Source organism: Balaenoptera musculus, chromosome 6 (genome assembly GCF_009873245.2).
Source record: "Balaenoptera musculus isolate JJ_BM4_2016_0621 chromosome 6, mBalMus1.pri.v3, whole genome shotgun sequence".
In the NCBI taxonomy this organism is placed as follows: domain Eukaryota; kingdom Metazoa; phylum Chordata; class Mammalia; order Artiodactyla; family Balaenopteridae; genus Balaenoptera; species Balaenoptera musculus.
The window spans coordinates 82,476,404-82,491,513 of NC_045790.1; the positions used below are offsets into that span (position 1 = coordinate 82,476,404).

At 41.9% G+C, this 15,110-nt stretch overlaps 1 protein-coding gene across 1 annotated transcript; it reads right to left on the minus strand.

Annotated features, from left to right (window-relative positions):
• Positions 1-620: 620 nt before the first annotated feature.
• Positions 621-13,206, minus strand: TRMO (tRNA methyltransferase O). Its single transcript, XM_036856820.1, has 5 exons — positions 13,077-13,206; positions 6,772-6,946; positions 5,798-5,955; positions 2,227-2,889; positions 621-1,187 (listed from the first exon to the last, which is right to left on the minus strand). Exons 1-5 carry the CDS (start codon positions 13,150-13,152, stop codon positions 967-969), a joined length of 1,293 nt encoding a protein of 430 aa, XP_036712715.1. The 5' UTR covers positions 13,153-13,206; the 3' UTR covers positions 621-966.
• Between the last annotated feature and the right edge of the window lie 1,904 nt (positions 13,207-15,110).

Genomic DNA, 15,110 nt, shown 5'->3' on the forward strand with positions numbered 1-15,110 from the left:
ACAGGTGTCTAATTTGGTCACACTGATCATAAATCTTCAGTTATCTGGGATCACATCTTTAAAGTCAACCTATAGGCAATACATTCTTAAAACTGCTTCCCGTGTGGTGCTTATACAGGAATCATGTACGGACTTAATTACTCTATCTAACTGTAATACAACAATGTGTTTGTGTCTTCTTCCTCCACAACTATGACCTACAACAAGAATTGCATCCTGTTCATCTCATTCTATCACCAAAGCCTAACTCACAATAGTTCTCAGTAAACAGTCATAGAATAAATAAGAAATAAACCAGTAATTAAGTTATTTTCTTGGACTTCTCAGAGTGACTTTCTTTTCTGACACAAAGGCATCCAAAGGAATCTTAGAGTCTCTAACTTTGGAATCAGGATTAAATATTACACATACATGTGTGTGCGTGTGTGCGTGTGTGTGTGGCAAAGTCTCTGAAACACAGGGGTTTAATCTCTAAAGGTCTTTATAACTACTTGGTTTTGATTTGTTAGTTTCTTAAGATATCATAACTCAGTTTGATTTAGAATAAAACAGAGAGGTCAGGCTTTTTCAGACAAAAAAATCAACGTGAATTGTTCAACACATCCCCCCAGCTTCTGCCCAGTTTTATCAGGTGCCAAGAAGAATTGACTTCTTTCAGAAAACACTGATAAAGCATCACCTTTGGATTCTTCAGTATTAACTGATCAAAAACGATCATGCTATGGCGATTTCTCCAAATTCTGTATCTCTTAGTTTATTAAAACACATGTTTTTCAAATAAATATTCTGAACAACCCAAATCAACCAAAGCAGTGAGATCACAAAGTGTTGCGTCTTTCTGCAAAGAAGGCACATCATTAGCTTGTACAGAAAATCCAACAGCCATACTGAAGTCAATCAGGCTGCCTTAAAGACGCGATGGAGGCTACTCACGATCCCAGAGACACCAAGGACCCCACAGGTCACTCATCTGAACAGGTCAGAAGCCGGCTTGATCCTTAAGACCTCTGCAAAACCATCACCGAACCAGCACGTGACATGTGCTATGTCTACTGTAAAGTAGAAAAGACGATCCTGGCAGACTTTCCGTCGATAAACAGACCGAGGGTCGGCTGACAGCACAGCCTCGATGGCACACCTTGCTTCCTCCGCTGACTGAAAATATTTAAATGAAGCCTGACCAATACCTGCAATGCAATAAGAAGAACACAACTTGGGGATTCCCCTGGCGGTCCGGTGGCGACGACTCCACGCTTTCGCTGCTGAGGGCGAGGGTTCAATCCCTGGTCGGTGAACTAAGATCCCACAAGCCGTGAGGGACGCACCCCACTCCCCACAAAAAAAAAAAAAAAAAAAACTGACCTTCCTCTTCCCATGAACTGTACACAGTGATTAAACAACTTTCATAAACAAAACTTTAAAAATAAAGAGATTGATTTAAAAATCAAATGTTCTGTTTAAACATAAAGCCTTAGGAAAGGAGGAGTAGCACAACCAGCCAGGGGCAGGTGAAATCTGACATCTCCTTGGCAACTAACTGGCTACTTCTTACAGGAATCACCGCACCCACTTTTTAATGGGCCTCTCCTTCACTCTGGACAGCTGCTTGGAATCTGCTTGTGGGCTGGAAAAACCAGATAACAACGTTGGTTAACAACCATGTATTAGAGTACACAGGCTCCAAGTTAAAAGCCCTGTGGCTTCTCTCTTCTGCAGTGAAGTGCATGCCTCTAGTGCTGGGACTTTATGGGGACAATTTCTATGCTAAGACACTCTTTCCTTCTTACTCCTGGGCTCTGTGACAGAGGTCGAGCTATCCATCACCCAACAGGTAAAACAAGATGAGACATTTCTCTACTCAGATAGTGAAACAGATGAAAAAACTCAATCTACATAGGTACAGAGCAAGCACAGTTTAGCTTCCGAACGCTGTTTGAGAACTCCAAGAGCTACTGCCACACGCAAACAAGAGGCCCAATTCCCGGGCAGCAGCCGTTCTCAGTGAACACTTGACTGAGTGTCCGGCACTCACTGTGCTGAACAAACAGTTGTTGATTGAAAGCCATCAGATGATGACGTTGCCCAAGTATGATTTTATACTTCTACATTTCTTTACAAGTCATAATCACAAATACTCTATATAAAACTGCCCTCAGAAATAGCAAGTTTGCCTAAATCTCCTAGTAAAAGCTCATCTCTCATTCAGAAACAAGAAATGGAAAGTACCTGGTTCACCTGAGCTGAGGTGCTCAAGGTCCATCTCCGCGTGAGGAGTAAAACGGACTCCCAGGGTGGCCACGGGAGCCTCTCTCACCCAGGCGGGGACCGCACTGCGGTGGGCTGCACCAGCCGCCCTGGAAGGGCAGGGAAGAGCCTCGGGCGGCACCTCCGTGCTGTGTCCTTGTGGGACCACTGCTGCTTCCCCTCTCCTCAGCCTGCTGTCTGCTTGTTCCTCTGAAAAGCTCTTCTCCAGGCAACATGGGCCACTTTGCTCTTCTGCTACCCTAGGACTCGGACCACTTTCTGATTCTTCACCCAAATGTGCTGCTCTCTCCCTGGGCTCAGGTGAGCTTTGCTGGATTTTTGCTGAGTTGTCGTGTTTTGCGTTGTTTTCTCCTGAAGTTCTATCTTCAGGACATTTAGGTTTCTCCTTAGTGCAACTGTAGAGCTGTGGTTCCTCGTACCCTGAGAGCTGTTGCTGGTCACAGCTATCAGTCTTGCCATCACACTGGGACACGGTTTTTGGTTTACATTGGTTATTCTGTAAATTAAAGTCCCCTAAAGGCTCAATCAAATTTTGTGGCGAGTCATAATCAGCTATGTAGGGCTTTATGTCTAGTACAGGTGTGCCATGAATCATGTCAATTCCAGAAAGGTATATGGCTCCACCTATAATGTGAAAAACACCCTCTTAGAAATATTAACAATGAAGAACAGTGCAAACAACTGGAGAATCAACACCGTCTGCTTAAACCCCACCAAGCTTACTCACAATTCTCTTACGCACCAGGCCCTCTTATACCTGGTGCCAAGATACAGTTTTCTTTCTACCTAGAAACCCATTCTCTTTATCTGTCAAACTCCTACTTGCTCTTCAAGGCTCTCACGTAACACCTCCTTTACAGAGCCTTTCTGGCTCTTCCAGACATAAGCATTCTTTCCTCTGGGTTCCGCAGAGGTACCTGTGCCCAAACCTCTCCTGGAGCCCTTGTCACACGGTCTAGCAACGACCTGCTTAGAGTCTCTCCCCCTAGACAGTGAGTAGGTCCTCGAGCACTAGGTGGGGCCATCTCACCTTTGCATCACTGAGGGCTTCTAACTCTGTTCCAGACACATCAGAGTCCTCAATATATCTCTGTGGGACTGATGATGGTTTCCAATGTGTCAAACAGAGTCTAAGGTGGCCCCATGATGTCACCTCCTGGTGTATAATCCCCTCTTCTTGAGTATGACTTGATATCACTTCAGTGACTACGTTATGTTATCTAAGACTCCTGTGTTTGCTGGCAGATTCACTTGAGAGACTTTCCCTGTGGGCTTGAAGAAGCAAGCAGCCTTGCTGGGAAAGCCCGTGTGGCAAGGCACTGCGAGAGGTCTCTAGGCGCTGGGGGCCACCTCTAGGAGCTGGGGGCAGCCACCAGCCAACAACCAGCAAGAGGCCAGGACCCTCAGAACCACAACTGCAAGGAAGCGAACTCTGCCTATGACCAGAGTGGGCTTGGAAATGGATTCTTCTACAGTCAAACCTCCAGAAAAGAATTCATTCCGCTTCACTGCAGCTTGGTGAGACCCTTAAGCGAGGACCCAGCTAAGCTGTGCCCATACTCCTAACCTATAGAAACATTATAATGTTTTAAACACATAATAAATGTGTGCTGTTTAAACTGATAGTGCATGGTAATTTGTTACACAGCAATAGAAATTGAATACTCCACTGAATAAACAGGGCACTTCCCTGTGGTGCAGTGGTTAAGAACCCGCCTGCCAATGCAGGGGACACGGGTTTGATCCCTGGTCCGGGAAGATCCCACATGCTGCTGAGCAACTAAGCCTGTGTGCCACAACTACTGAGCCTACGCTCTAGAACCCACGAGCCACAAATACTGAGCCTGTGCGCCACAACTACTGAAGCCCACATGCCCTAGAGCCCATACGCCACAACTACTGAAGCCCACACGCTCTAGAGCCCACGTGCCGCAACTGCTGATCCCACGTGCTGCAACTACTGAAGGCTGTGTGCCTAGAGCCCATGCTCCACAACACGAGAGGCAATGAGGAACCCTGCTCATTGCAACTACAGAAAGCCCGCGCACAGCAACAAAGACCCAACGCAGCCAAAAAAAAAAAAAAAAAATTAAACAGAACATAAGTCACCATTACCAAATATTAAGGAAAGGTCCCCTGTTGTTCCACTTATACAGCTGCTGTTCAGTTCCTTCTACTGGGGCAAAGTCTACTAACTTGATCCTTGGAAAACTGGCCCAGTGAGAATCAAAAACTGCATGTGATCACATTTGATCCTATCTCCATTTGAGAAAAACATGACTAACAAAGGACTCTGATTTCTAAAACATGCTTATTGTGAATGAACCTGGAACTTTGGAAAGAAGATTTTGGACTTTCTAAGTGATAGATTATGCCTAATAATGTCTGCAAAAGAAAGAAAAGCACTGGGGTACAGGTGAGAGTTCGTGGGATTTGAAGTCAGACAACCCCCTGGCTGGATGCTATTGGGTAAATTATCAAACATCAAAGAGCCTCAGTGCCCTCATCCATAACACGGAGACTGCTACCTTACCAAGCCCACAAGCCACTGTGAGATACCATACGTGAACACCCTTTATAAACTGCAAAGCACCACACAAACTCTAGTCATCCTCATAACGCTTATTTATAAGAGTGTCTACAGTGCTACTGTGTTTGCCTTTCACCTTTCTGATTTGATCTTCCCCATTAAAATGCTAAGATCCTCTGTAGGGCTGGGATTTTTATCTAATCTGCTTGCCACTATATCCCCAGCACCTAGAACAATGGTTGGCACATATTCAGCGCTCAGAAAATACGTGTGGGTTGCACAAACGATCATAAAACGTTCCAGTACTGCTACCCAAGTTGTGTGTTACCCAGCACACCCAAATGTGCTGATCAGGTCCAAAGGATTCAAGAATGGGAGGCTTTCAAAAATGAACGGCTCAGTAATGTGTTTATATATGAACATGTAGTTAAATCTAATCTGGTATTCTACACAGGTTCTCCCACAATCTGACAGATGTTCAACCTATGGTGTATTCATCCCAGACCCTCTGCCTCACATCACAGGGGACAGCGGCACTGCAGCCACGATGCACGTTCATTTCCTCAGGGCTGCAAGGAAGAAATGATCCACCACCCTGTGGTCAGATGTGCTGACCATATGTGCATGTGCAACCAGTTACTGTGCATTAAATTTTGAGAGTGTCCAATTATTTTTAGATCATTTTATATTTACTGCATTCCAAGTCAGGAAAAATTTGGTTACTAATTTAATGATTATAAAATCTTAAGAGTTACTTTTAAATAATTTAATAACTTCTGATAAATATAATGACATAAACTAACTCTGAGCATCCTATGAGAGCTTATTCCAAAGTGCTTCAACGCTGACATTCTTTTAATTGTTTCATTTTCTTCAATGTCTGGTGGTTCACAGGGGCTAACACCATTGGTACTTGTCTCAATTAACAGCCAGTGCTGAATACTATGTTGATTTTATAAGACTTCTTTTGGTTAAGGAAAAAATGGTAAAAGTACAAATTACCTTCTACCTTTTCCAGTTTGGCTAGGGTCAGTCCTATCGCATTGGGACGATGTGGGCTCCTCGTAGAGAAAACGCCAGTCTTCATACCATTCAGCCTAGGAGGCTGCACTTTTGCCTTACAGCTCAAATGACCATTTTTGTGAAAAACAAACAAAATCCTATTGAAAATAAACCAAACCATTGAGTAAGAAAAGAACATAGTTAATCTATCATAATGATTTGAGGGAGAAAAAAAACTTTAATCCCCACAAATTAAAACAGAAAGAATGCTTCTAATGGTACTAAAATGTAATCAGTGGGGGAAAAAAGAATAATATCATTCCCGTTTTTTGAAAGAAGGCAGTCTTATCTCTATATCCACTGCCCGTAACACAATGACTGGCACATGCTAGGACCTTAACAGGCTTTTGTCAAGTACCTGAATAAACAATACTTCATGGGTCTAGAGCAGGGTCCACAAACTTTTTCCGTAAAGGACCAGGCAGTAAATATTTTAGGGTTTGCAGGTCAACCAGTCTCTGCTATAAATAATTCAACTCTGCTGTTGTAACACAAAAGCAGCCACGACCAACACATAAATGAATGCACGTGGTTATGTTCCCATAAACTTACTTACAAAAACAGAAGATGGGATGGGTTTGGTCCACAGGCCATAGCTTGCTAACCCGTGGTCTAGAGGACAGAATAATGACCCATGGACAGAATCGAGAAGGTCTACAGATTTCAGCTCAACAGAAGTCATTCAACAAAACTGGAACCAACTGTAAATGGAATGTGCCCCGCAGTGGATCCCAAGCTTCCCCGAGGGTGTCCAAGTTATGCAGACAATCACATGCATGAATATAGTACAAAAATCCCATGCAGCAGACAAGGGTGGTCTGGATGGCAGTCTCCAGGGTTGCCTCCAACTGGAGTACTTTACTCAAGGGCAAGTTATGGTCCAAAGTACCATTTCTAACTATAAAACAACTTACCAAACATGAGAAAACTGTTCTAAGCCCATCAAGGAATGTTCAGGATTATTAAAGATGCTTTTTCTAATCCTCAAACAAGCCCGTGAATGGCTACAAATGGATGGCTGCCTTGGAGTACCATTCTTGGCCGAGAAACAGGATTCCAAGTAACCAATTGGCTCAGTTAAAAGATTCCCTACAGAAGAAAATTAGATAAGAAATCATTAATGAAAAGGTCAAGCAAAGATGTAGGAAGACGTGTTTTCTTTAATGCATCGATTTCATAGTTTTAAAATCTATTAGATGTTATGCAACTATAAAATAAGATTCTTACAGCATTCAAAAATATATATAAATATCCTTATCATTACATATATCATTGTTATCAATACATCCCTTTAGATAATAAACTAGAAAGAGTATTGGTCTAAGAAAGAAAGAATGAAAGGAAAAATTCATTTTTAGAAGAACTACTATGACTATAATTCAAATTCTATGCTACCATTACTATGTTATGTGACCTTGGTTAGGGCTAAGAGGGTATTTCAAACAGAGGGAATAAGCTGCACAAAGTTAAATGAGAAATTTTATAGCATAAGCAGGGAACAAGCCATTTTGATTGGCTGGAGTGTGAAAATACAAGGCAAAGAATAATGAACGATAAGGAGACAGAGACTGTATATAGGTAAAAATGCTTTCAGTTGAAAACAACAGAACACACGAAACTAGTTTAATTAAGCAATAAAGGGAGTGTATGGGATCACAGTACTAAAATATCTAGAGGCAGTCTAGATTTCAGGTTAGGCTTGCTCCAGCAGCTCTCTGCCCCACTAGAATGTAAACTCCATGTGGGCAGGAGTTTTTCTGTCTTACTGACTGCTATGTTCTCATTGTCTAGTACTTGCCTACAAGAGGATAGGTACTTTAAAAATTCATGCTACATGGAGAAAAGGATTATGTAAGTCTAAACTGATTAAAATGGAAAGTGAAAAAGTGAAAGAAGAATGTGTATAACATAATCCTATTTATGAAAATTTTATGTATTTACCTAACTAATCATGTACATATGTCTAGAAAGCTATCTAGAAGGATATTCACCAAAATTTTAACATTGGTTAAAACTGGTGGAGACTTTAAATTGTGTTCTTTTCTGTTTAGGCTGGTTGTAATCCCTCTGATATTGGTATCATTGCACCATACAGACAACAGTAAAAAGTCATCAATGATTTATTGGCACATTCTTCTATTGGGATGGTCGAAGTTAATACAGTAGACAAATACCAAGGAAGAGACAAAAGTATCATTCTAGTATCTTTTGTTAGAAGTAATAAAGATGGAACTGTGAGTTAAAAAAAAAAAAAACTGGTGGAGGGATTGTTGGATTATTTTTATATTTAACTCTGTAATTTCTATAATATTTGAAAATTTTACAATAATCACAAATCATTTTTAAAATGTTTTAAACCAGTAACTCAAAAGAAGAAAAAACTGGCCAGGCAACATCAATATAGGTTTAAAGTAGAAGGTATCTGCAACTAGCATTTTGAATTTATAGATAAATTTTTTCACATTTCATGAAAGCTGTATTAGCTTCTTTTAAGAGATGATATAAAGACATTCTAGAACCTCATTTTATTTCCGGTTTCCATTAAATCTATCCTATCAGCACAGGTGGGCAGTGAGACTATAGGCCTGTCCTTCATAGCACCTTTCATGACTCTTCCCTTATAAAAACTAAATTACGTGATACATATAAAATATTACATGCAACATATATATAATAAAGCATAATGTTAAAATGAAATCCTGTGTACCACCACCCAGCCCAAAAACTAGTGCTTTACCAACAACTTGCATCTTTTTATGTTGCCGCTCTCACTACCTTTCCCCTGAGATAAACAAGAGCTTGAATGTGGTCTTTATCATTCATTTCTTAAATATGATTTTATCACATGCATATGCATGCTTAAACAACGTTTCATTTATTTTGTCTTTGAGTTCTATAAAAACTGGTATCTTCTCAGACTTGCTTTCTCTCTCTCAATATTATGATTCTAAGATCCATCGACACTGCGTATGTTTTTGATGACTTTAAGTTTTTTTCCAACTACGTTCACAGGCACTCTTTTTTTTAAACCTTCACCTATGCTCTGTGGAATTGATATAGTAAACATTTTAAAGATGAAGGAACTAAAGTCAAACAATTCTCTGGTGTTCATAAAAATATCATGAAGAAAAATGGCCAAAAAGGGCTCCTACCCTAGTCAGTTATGTTCTGTTTTATTTAACAAACACTTTCCAAGTGTCTACAATTGCCAGACATTGTGCTAAGTTTGGGGGAAAAAATACAAAACAAGAACTCGTATCACAGTGGAGTTAACAGTTGATTGATAGAAACTCACAATATGCTTCAATATCATGGGAAATGTCATATCTGCAGTAATGATCAAAGACTTTTGCCTTTGACTATCTGATTGAGGGTCTACAAGTTTATAACTAACTTGAGCTATCCCTTCATTGAATCAGTCTATACCTGTTTTTCACAGGTTATACATATGCTATGATAAATATAAGTTGTAACCAATTAGATTTATTCCAACCCTGTTTGTTCACCTCTATAAGAACATAAGCAAGATAATACTGGGTAAGCAATGAACTGAACAAGCTACATTGGAAGGAGTCCCTCAGCTATGTCACTCTCAAATGTTTGAGACCACTCTCAACATATAAAATATCCATCTAATAAACGTCGGAACTTTTTTAACCATATTCTAATACGTCTGGACCTTATTTATCCTCTGTGCCCCGGTTCTTGGGATATTAAATTTCCAAATATAAATTCTGTTTGAATGCTCTCCTTGAAGTGGAGGCCTGAGAACGTCCACCCAAGGGAATTCTGATCTTCTTCCTCTTGCCTCATATCTCAAAAAACAAACAAAAAGAAAACATTAAGCACCTACCATTTGGTAAGCACTGTGCTGAGTGCCTGGGAACAGGCATAAACAAGAACCAGTTCTCACCATCAAGGTGTGCAGTACATTGACAGAGTGGACAAGTAAATCAACAATTAAATCAAACTGCCTTACATACATGCAGAATAGGGAGAGCACAGGTATGCCAGAGTAGTACTGGCATGAGAACCACACAGAAAGAGGGAGAAGTTTCCCTGGGGCCTATGGCTGATATGAAAAGAGAAAAAGGACAAAAACAACACAGGGCCCGTAACACTAGCTGTGTGCCCTTGGGCAAAACTGCTTACCTCTCTAAATCCAGTTTTCTCAGCTATAAAACAAGGATAATCATCCTATCTTGGAAAGATGACTAAAATATGTAAAGTACCTAGTACAACAGAAGGTGCTGAGCAAGGAGAGATTTTTAAAGCCCTTACACAGGATTTTCCCTCAATTTAACAATATTACAACTGTACTAACCATATAATTTTAAAAACCCAACAAGTTATTAATGCAGAGGCTTTCTGTACACAAGTCTTATCAACAAGTCTTGTGCAGACAGAAATGTCCAGGTCCTTTTCCCCTCTTGCCCAGACTATTAAATTACCCTTGTTATAATCTGTCTTCCCTCTGCCAGTCCCTCCCCTCCTCAAAACACACTACACCAGTCCTCTGGATTCTGAGTTCCTTATGCCTCGCTACTCTCTAAACTTTTTGTTTCCCACTATTAACAGATGTCATATTTCTTTTTTAAAATTTTTATTATTTATTTACTTAAATTTATTTATTTATTTATTTTTGGCTGGGTTGGGTCTTCGTTGCTGCACACGGGCTTTTCTCTAGTTGCGGCGAGCGGGGGCTACTCTTCCTTGCGGTGTGCGTGCTTCTCATTGCGGTGGCTTCTCTTGTTGGGGAGCACAGGCTCTAGGTGTGTGGGCTTCAGTAGTTGTGGCTCGTGGGCTCTAGGTGTGTGGGCTTCAGTAGCTGTGGCGCACGGGCTTACTTGCTCCGCGGCATGTGGGATCTTCCCGAACCAGGGCTCGAACCCATGTCCCCTGCATTGGCAGGTGATTCTTAACCACTGCGCCGCCAGGGAAGCCCAGAAGTCATATTTCTTAGCCTGCTATTCAAGGTTCTCTACAAACTGAATCCAATCAACAGTTCCAATACCTCCCTATTCCATCCAACACTTTAAAAAAAATATTTGTTTATTTATTTATTTATTATTTGGCTGTGCCGGGTCTTACTTGTGGCATGTGGGATCTTTGTTGCCACATGCGGGATCTTAGCCGCGGCATGCATGTGGGATCTAGTTCCCTGACCAGGGATCGAACCCTGGCCCCCTGCACTGGCACCACAGAGTCTTAACCAATGGACCACCAGGGAAGTCCCCCATCCAACATTTCTGACTTACAGCTCCCGGATCCCATGCTCTGTAGACCTCTGAGCCCTGCTCTCTCCTGCCTGTCAAAATATCAGACCTGGGGCTTCCCTGGTGGCTCAGTGATTAAGAATCCGCCTGCCAATGCAGGGGCACGGGCTCCAGCCCTGGTCCGGGAAGATCCCACATGCCGCAGAGCAACTAAGCCCATGTGCCACAACTACTGAGCCTGCGTGCCACAACTACTGAAGCCCGCGTGCCTAGAGCCTGTGCTCTGCAACAAGAGAAGCCATCGCAATGAGAAGTCCACGCACCGCAACAAAGAGTAGCCCACTCGCCACAACTAGAGAAAGCCCACATGCAACAACGAAGACCCAAAGCAGCCAAAAAAATAAATAATTAATTTTTTTATAAAAACCTATCAGACCTGTAATCTGGCAGTATGCAACAATTTTTTTTTTTTAACAGGCACAACCGTTGACCACATAACAATATCTTTTTTTTTTTTTTTTAATGGCTGTGTTGGGTCTTCGTTTCTGTGCGAGGGCTTTCTCCAGTTGTGGCAAGCGGGGGCCACTCTTCATCGCGGTGCGCGGGCCTCTCACTGTCGCGGCCTCTCCCATTGCGGAGCACAGGTTCCAGACGCGCAAGCTCAGTAGTTGTGGCGCACGGGCCTAGTCGCTCCGCGTCATGTGGGACCTTCCCAGACCAGGGCTCGAACCCATGTCCCCTGCATTGGCAGGCAGATTCTTAACCACTGCGCCACCAGGGAAGCCCAACAATACTTTTCAGAAATTCAAGTTAAACATTTAGAACATATACAAAGATTTTAGTTTCAAAACTTTCATTTAGAACAATGAAAACCGGCAATAACCTAAATGCCCAACAATAGGGAACTGGTTAAATAAGAGCACATCTATAAAACAAAATAGTGTGCAACTTCTCAAAATTAACATTATTAATTGCCATGGAAAGATTTTCATGAACCTTAAGTTTTGTTTTGTTTTTAATAAATGTAGAGCTGGGATTCAAACCAAAGTTTTGTTTTTTTTTTTAATTTATTTATTTACTTCTGGCTACGCTGGGTCTTCGCTGCTGCGAGCGGGGGCTACTCTTCATTGCAGTGCACAGGCTTCTCATTGAGGTGGCTTCTCTCGCTGCAGAGCACGGGCTCTAGGCGCGAGGGCTTCAGTAGTTGTGGCTCGCAGGCTCAGTAGTTGTGGTGGGCTTAGTTGCTCCGCAACATGGGCTTAGTTGCTCTGCAACACGTAGCAATCTTCCAGGACCAGGGCTCGAACCCATGTCCCCTGCACTGGCAGGCGGATTCTTAACCACTGCACCACCAAGGAAGTCCTTAAGTTTTTTTTTGAAGTTATAAGACAATGGTGTCGCATATCACCTCATGTTTCTAGTGTGTAGGCACTGAAACTATTATGGAAAGTAGACACCAAGATATTAACAGTGGTTTTCTCTGGGTAATGGCCGACTACTTTAATCTTTTTTTTCCATTTGCTTCATCGGATTTCTAAAGTTAATATATTTTGCCCTAAAAATAGGGGTGAAAATAAAGAGAAACAAACTCATGCCATCTTTCAATGCCCAGTTTAAAACTATTTCCTACACTTCCTACAGCACAGGTTGCTTCTCTCTTGTGGCATTAATTCCGAATCGGCATAACACCTGCTGTATATATCCTATCTCTCCTTTATGGGTGAGAACTCCCCAAGACAAAGGCCACTACACTGCACGTGGCTGTTCTGCCAAGACCAGGCCACCTTAGCTACCAAGAACAGAACAGGAGAGATGACGTCATCCCGCCCGCTTAAGACACATCACGTGGTCTCCTAAGCACATGACCCGTGCCTTCCAATAATCAGGAAAAGCGACCCACGTCCATTCTAGGTCTCGCATTTGCCGTCCCTCCCTGCAGTTAAGTCGGCTCCCTGCACTTAGGGCTCTTCGGAGTGCGGAACCTTCAGCCTCTTAGAAGTTACCTGTCTCCAGAGCCGGCTTCATGCACCCGCACGAGGTCGCTGTGGGTCGAGGGCCGGGCTCCTCCAAGTCGCGCATGGCTAGTGGTCTCACAGGTGCCCACCCAACGCGTTCAAGCCTTCCGCTTCCGGTCTCCATGCACGGCGCCTGCGCAGTGCGGGAGAAGTGCGGCGGGCGGCGGGCGGCGCCGGAGGCCGCCGCTAGGTGGCGGTTAGGACCTGGATCCCTCCTTCCGCTTCTGGACGTGTGTCTGCTGTGTCGCGCGGACCCCTTGCAGTTGCCCGCCCTTTCAGGGCAGTCAGAAGCTCCAAGTTACCACCCTTTTCAAGGGGGGCACGTCGATGAAGATTTATGCATAAAGATGTCTCTCTCGAAATAATAAGCAACCTACATATCCAGTGCATGACGCTAATTTTTAAATAAAAAGAATATGTATATACAATTATCACATAGCAAGATGATTGGATGTTATTAAATGCTAATTCTTCTTGAATGGTGGGAATACACAGATGGTCATTTATACTTCTCTGTATGCTCCCGTTTTTCCACAAGAAAAACGATGTTTTCTCAGAAAGGAACCCCAAGTAAACCTTATTTCAAATCTAATGGATGGTTAGCCCCACACCAAATTAACGGGTAAGAAGTGCTTATGCTCCATACCTCACGAGAAATGAAGCGAGAATGAAACTGAGTCAACATGCCATACACATTGAGGGGATTGTAGTCGTTTCTGGGCAGCTCTAAAAAGTTGAGGGCCAACAAGAGTCAGTTTTCATCCCATGCGATGACCAGTTATCCCTGCACCGCTAGCCTAGCCTTTTACCCACTTACTTGTAACGTCATCTCTCTCCTGTGTATTTATCAAGTTTCTCCGAATATATAATTCTACTTCTGAGCATTTTATCCTGTTGCTTCATGGGGGGAGGGGGAACATACTGCCTGCAAAATAAATTATTCAAAACCATAAAACTCCACAGATTGAAAAGCTTCAACAACCATGAAAAGCTGTTCCTAAACCTGTTCATTTGTCATGAACTAATAGACCACTAGCAGAAAGTAACCATCAGAAGGAGCCAAAGATTTAAAGAGATTATGGGTTTTTGTTTTATGTTTTGACATTTTGCGAAATTCAGCAAACATTTTAATTTATACATGAGAAAAGGAAGTGTTCAAAAGGGTATGCATTTCAAGTTATTGCAGGTTATTTGTGAGAGAATTTCTGCAGGTAAAACATGTTTAAATTTAACCAACAGTAGCGTGTCAGTGTATTTAAAATCATGACAAAAATAGAGAAGATTGTAGGTTTTAAAACAAAAACTTTAAAAATTGATAAAATTCATATACCTACGTGTTCTCTGATAGTTTTTTCCACGTGAAAATTTGGAAAAGAATACCATTATTCTTTTTCGAGGAGGGAACAATTCTGGGCCGCTGATGAAACAAGAACAAGTTTGAGAACCACTGAGCTCTATACACGTTGTAAAACTGAGGCCGTAATAGCTGCAAATTGCCATTAGATGGGGGTGTTGCTAAAAGTGATAGTCTTGCTTAATTTGTGGACAGACTCCTGTAGAAAATGAGGTATTTTCCCTCCTGGCTTTAGATATCGTATATAATGATAATCACACCAAAAATATATTACCAAGTGTGACAAGTTCTGAAATGCAAAGCAGAATTGGAGACACTGATGAAGTAGATTGCTACTTCATTTAAAGGAAAAATTTCTCTTTATGGAAAACAGGAACTTAAATATGTAGCCCTTTCATTATATGATTTGCAGTTTCTATTATCCTGTCTAGAGGATATATGATTATATAAATAACCATTATATACGATTATTTGTAGTTTATGAGACAACCCTTTCTCTGGAGGTAGGACCTAGGAATCTGCCTTAAAAAAACCCAAATGATTCAAAGCAGGTGGTCATCTGTCTACACTTTGAGAAACACTTCTCAGTGTAATGATTCTTAATCTTTCATTTGAGTGAAGGATCCCTTTGAATATCAATTAAAGCTTTGGATCTTCTCACACATCAT

What these genes read in the sequence shown, in the direction of transcription:
- TRMO (XM_036856820.1), bottom strand. Translation starts at nt 13,152, where the DNA reads ATGCGCGACTTGGAGGAGCCCGGCCCTCGACCCACAGCGACCTCGTGC. An exon ending in GAAGCCGGCTCTGGAGACAG is followed by an intron (nt 6,947 to 13,076) that starts GTAACTTCTAAG and finishes TTTCTTCTGTAG; the next exon opens with GGAATCTTTTAACTGAGCCA. An exon ending in GAACAGTTTTCTCATGTTTG is followed by an intron (nt 5,956 to 6,771) that starts GTAAGTTGTTTT and finishes TATTTTCAATAG; the next exon opens with GATTTTGTTTGTTTTTCACA.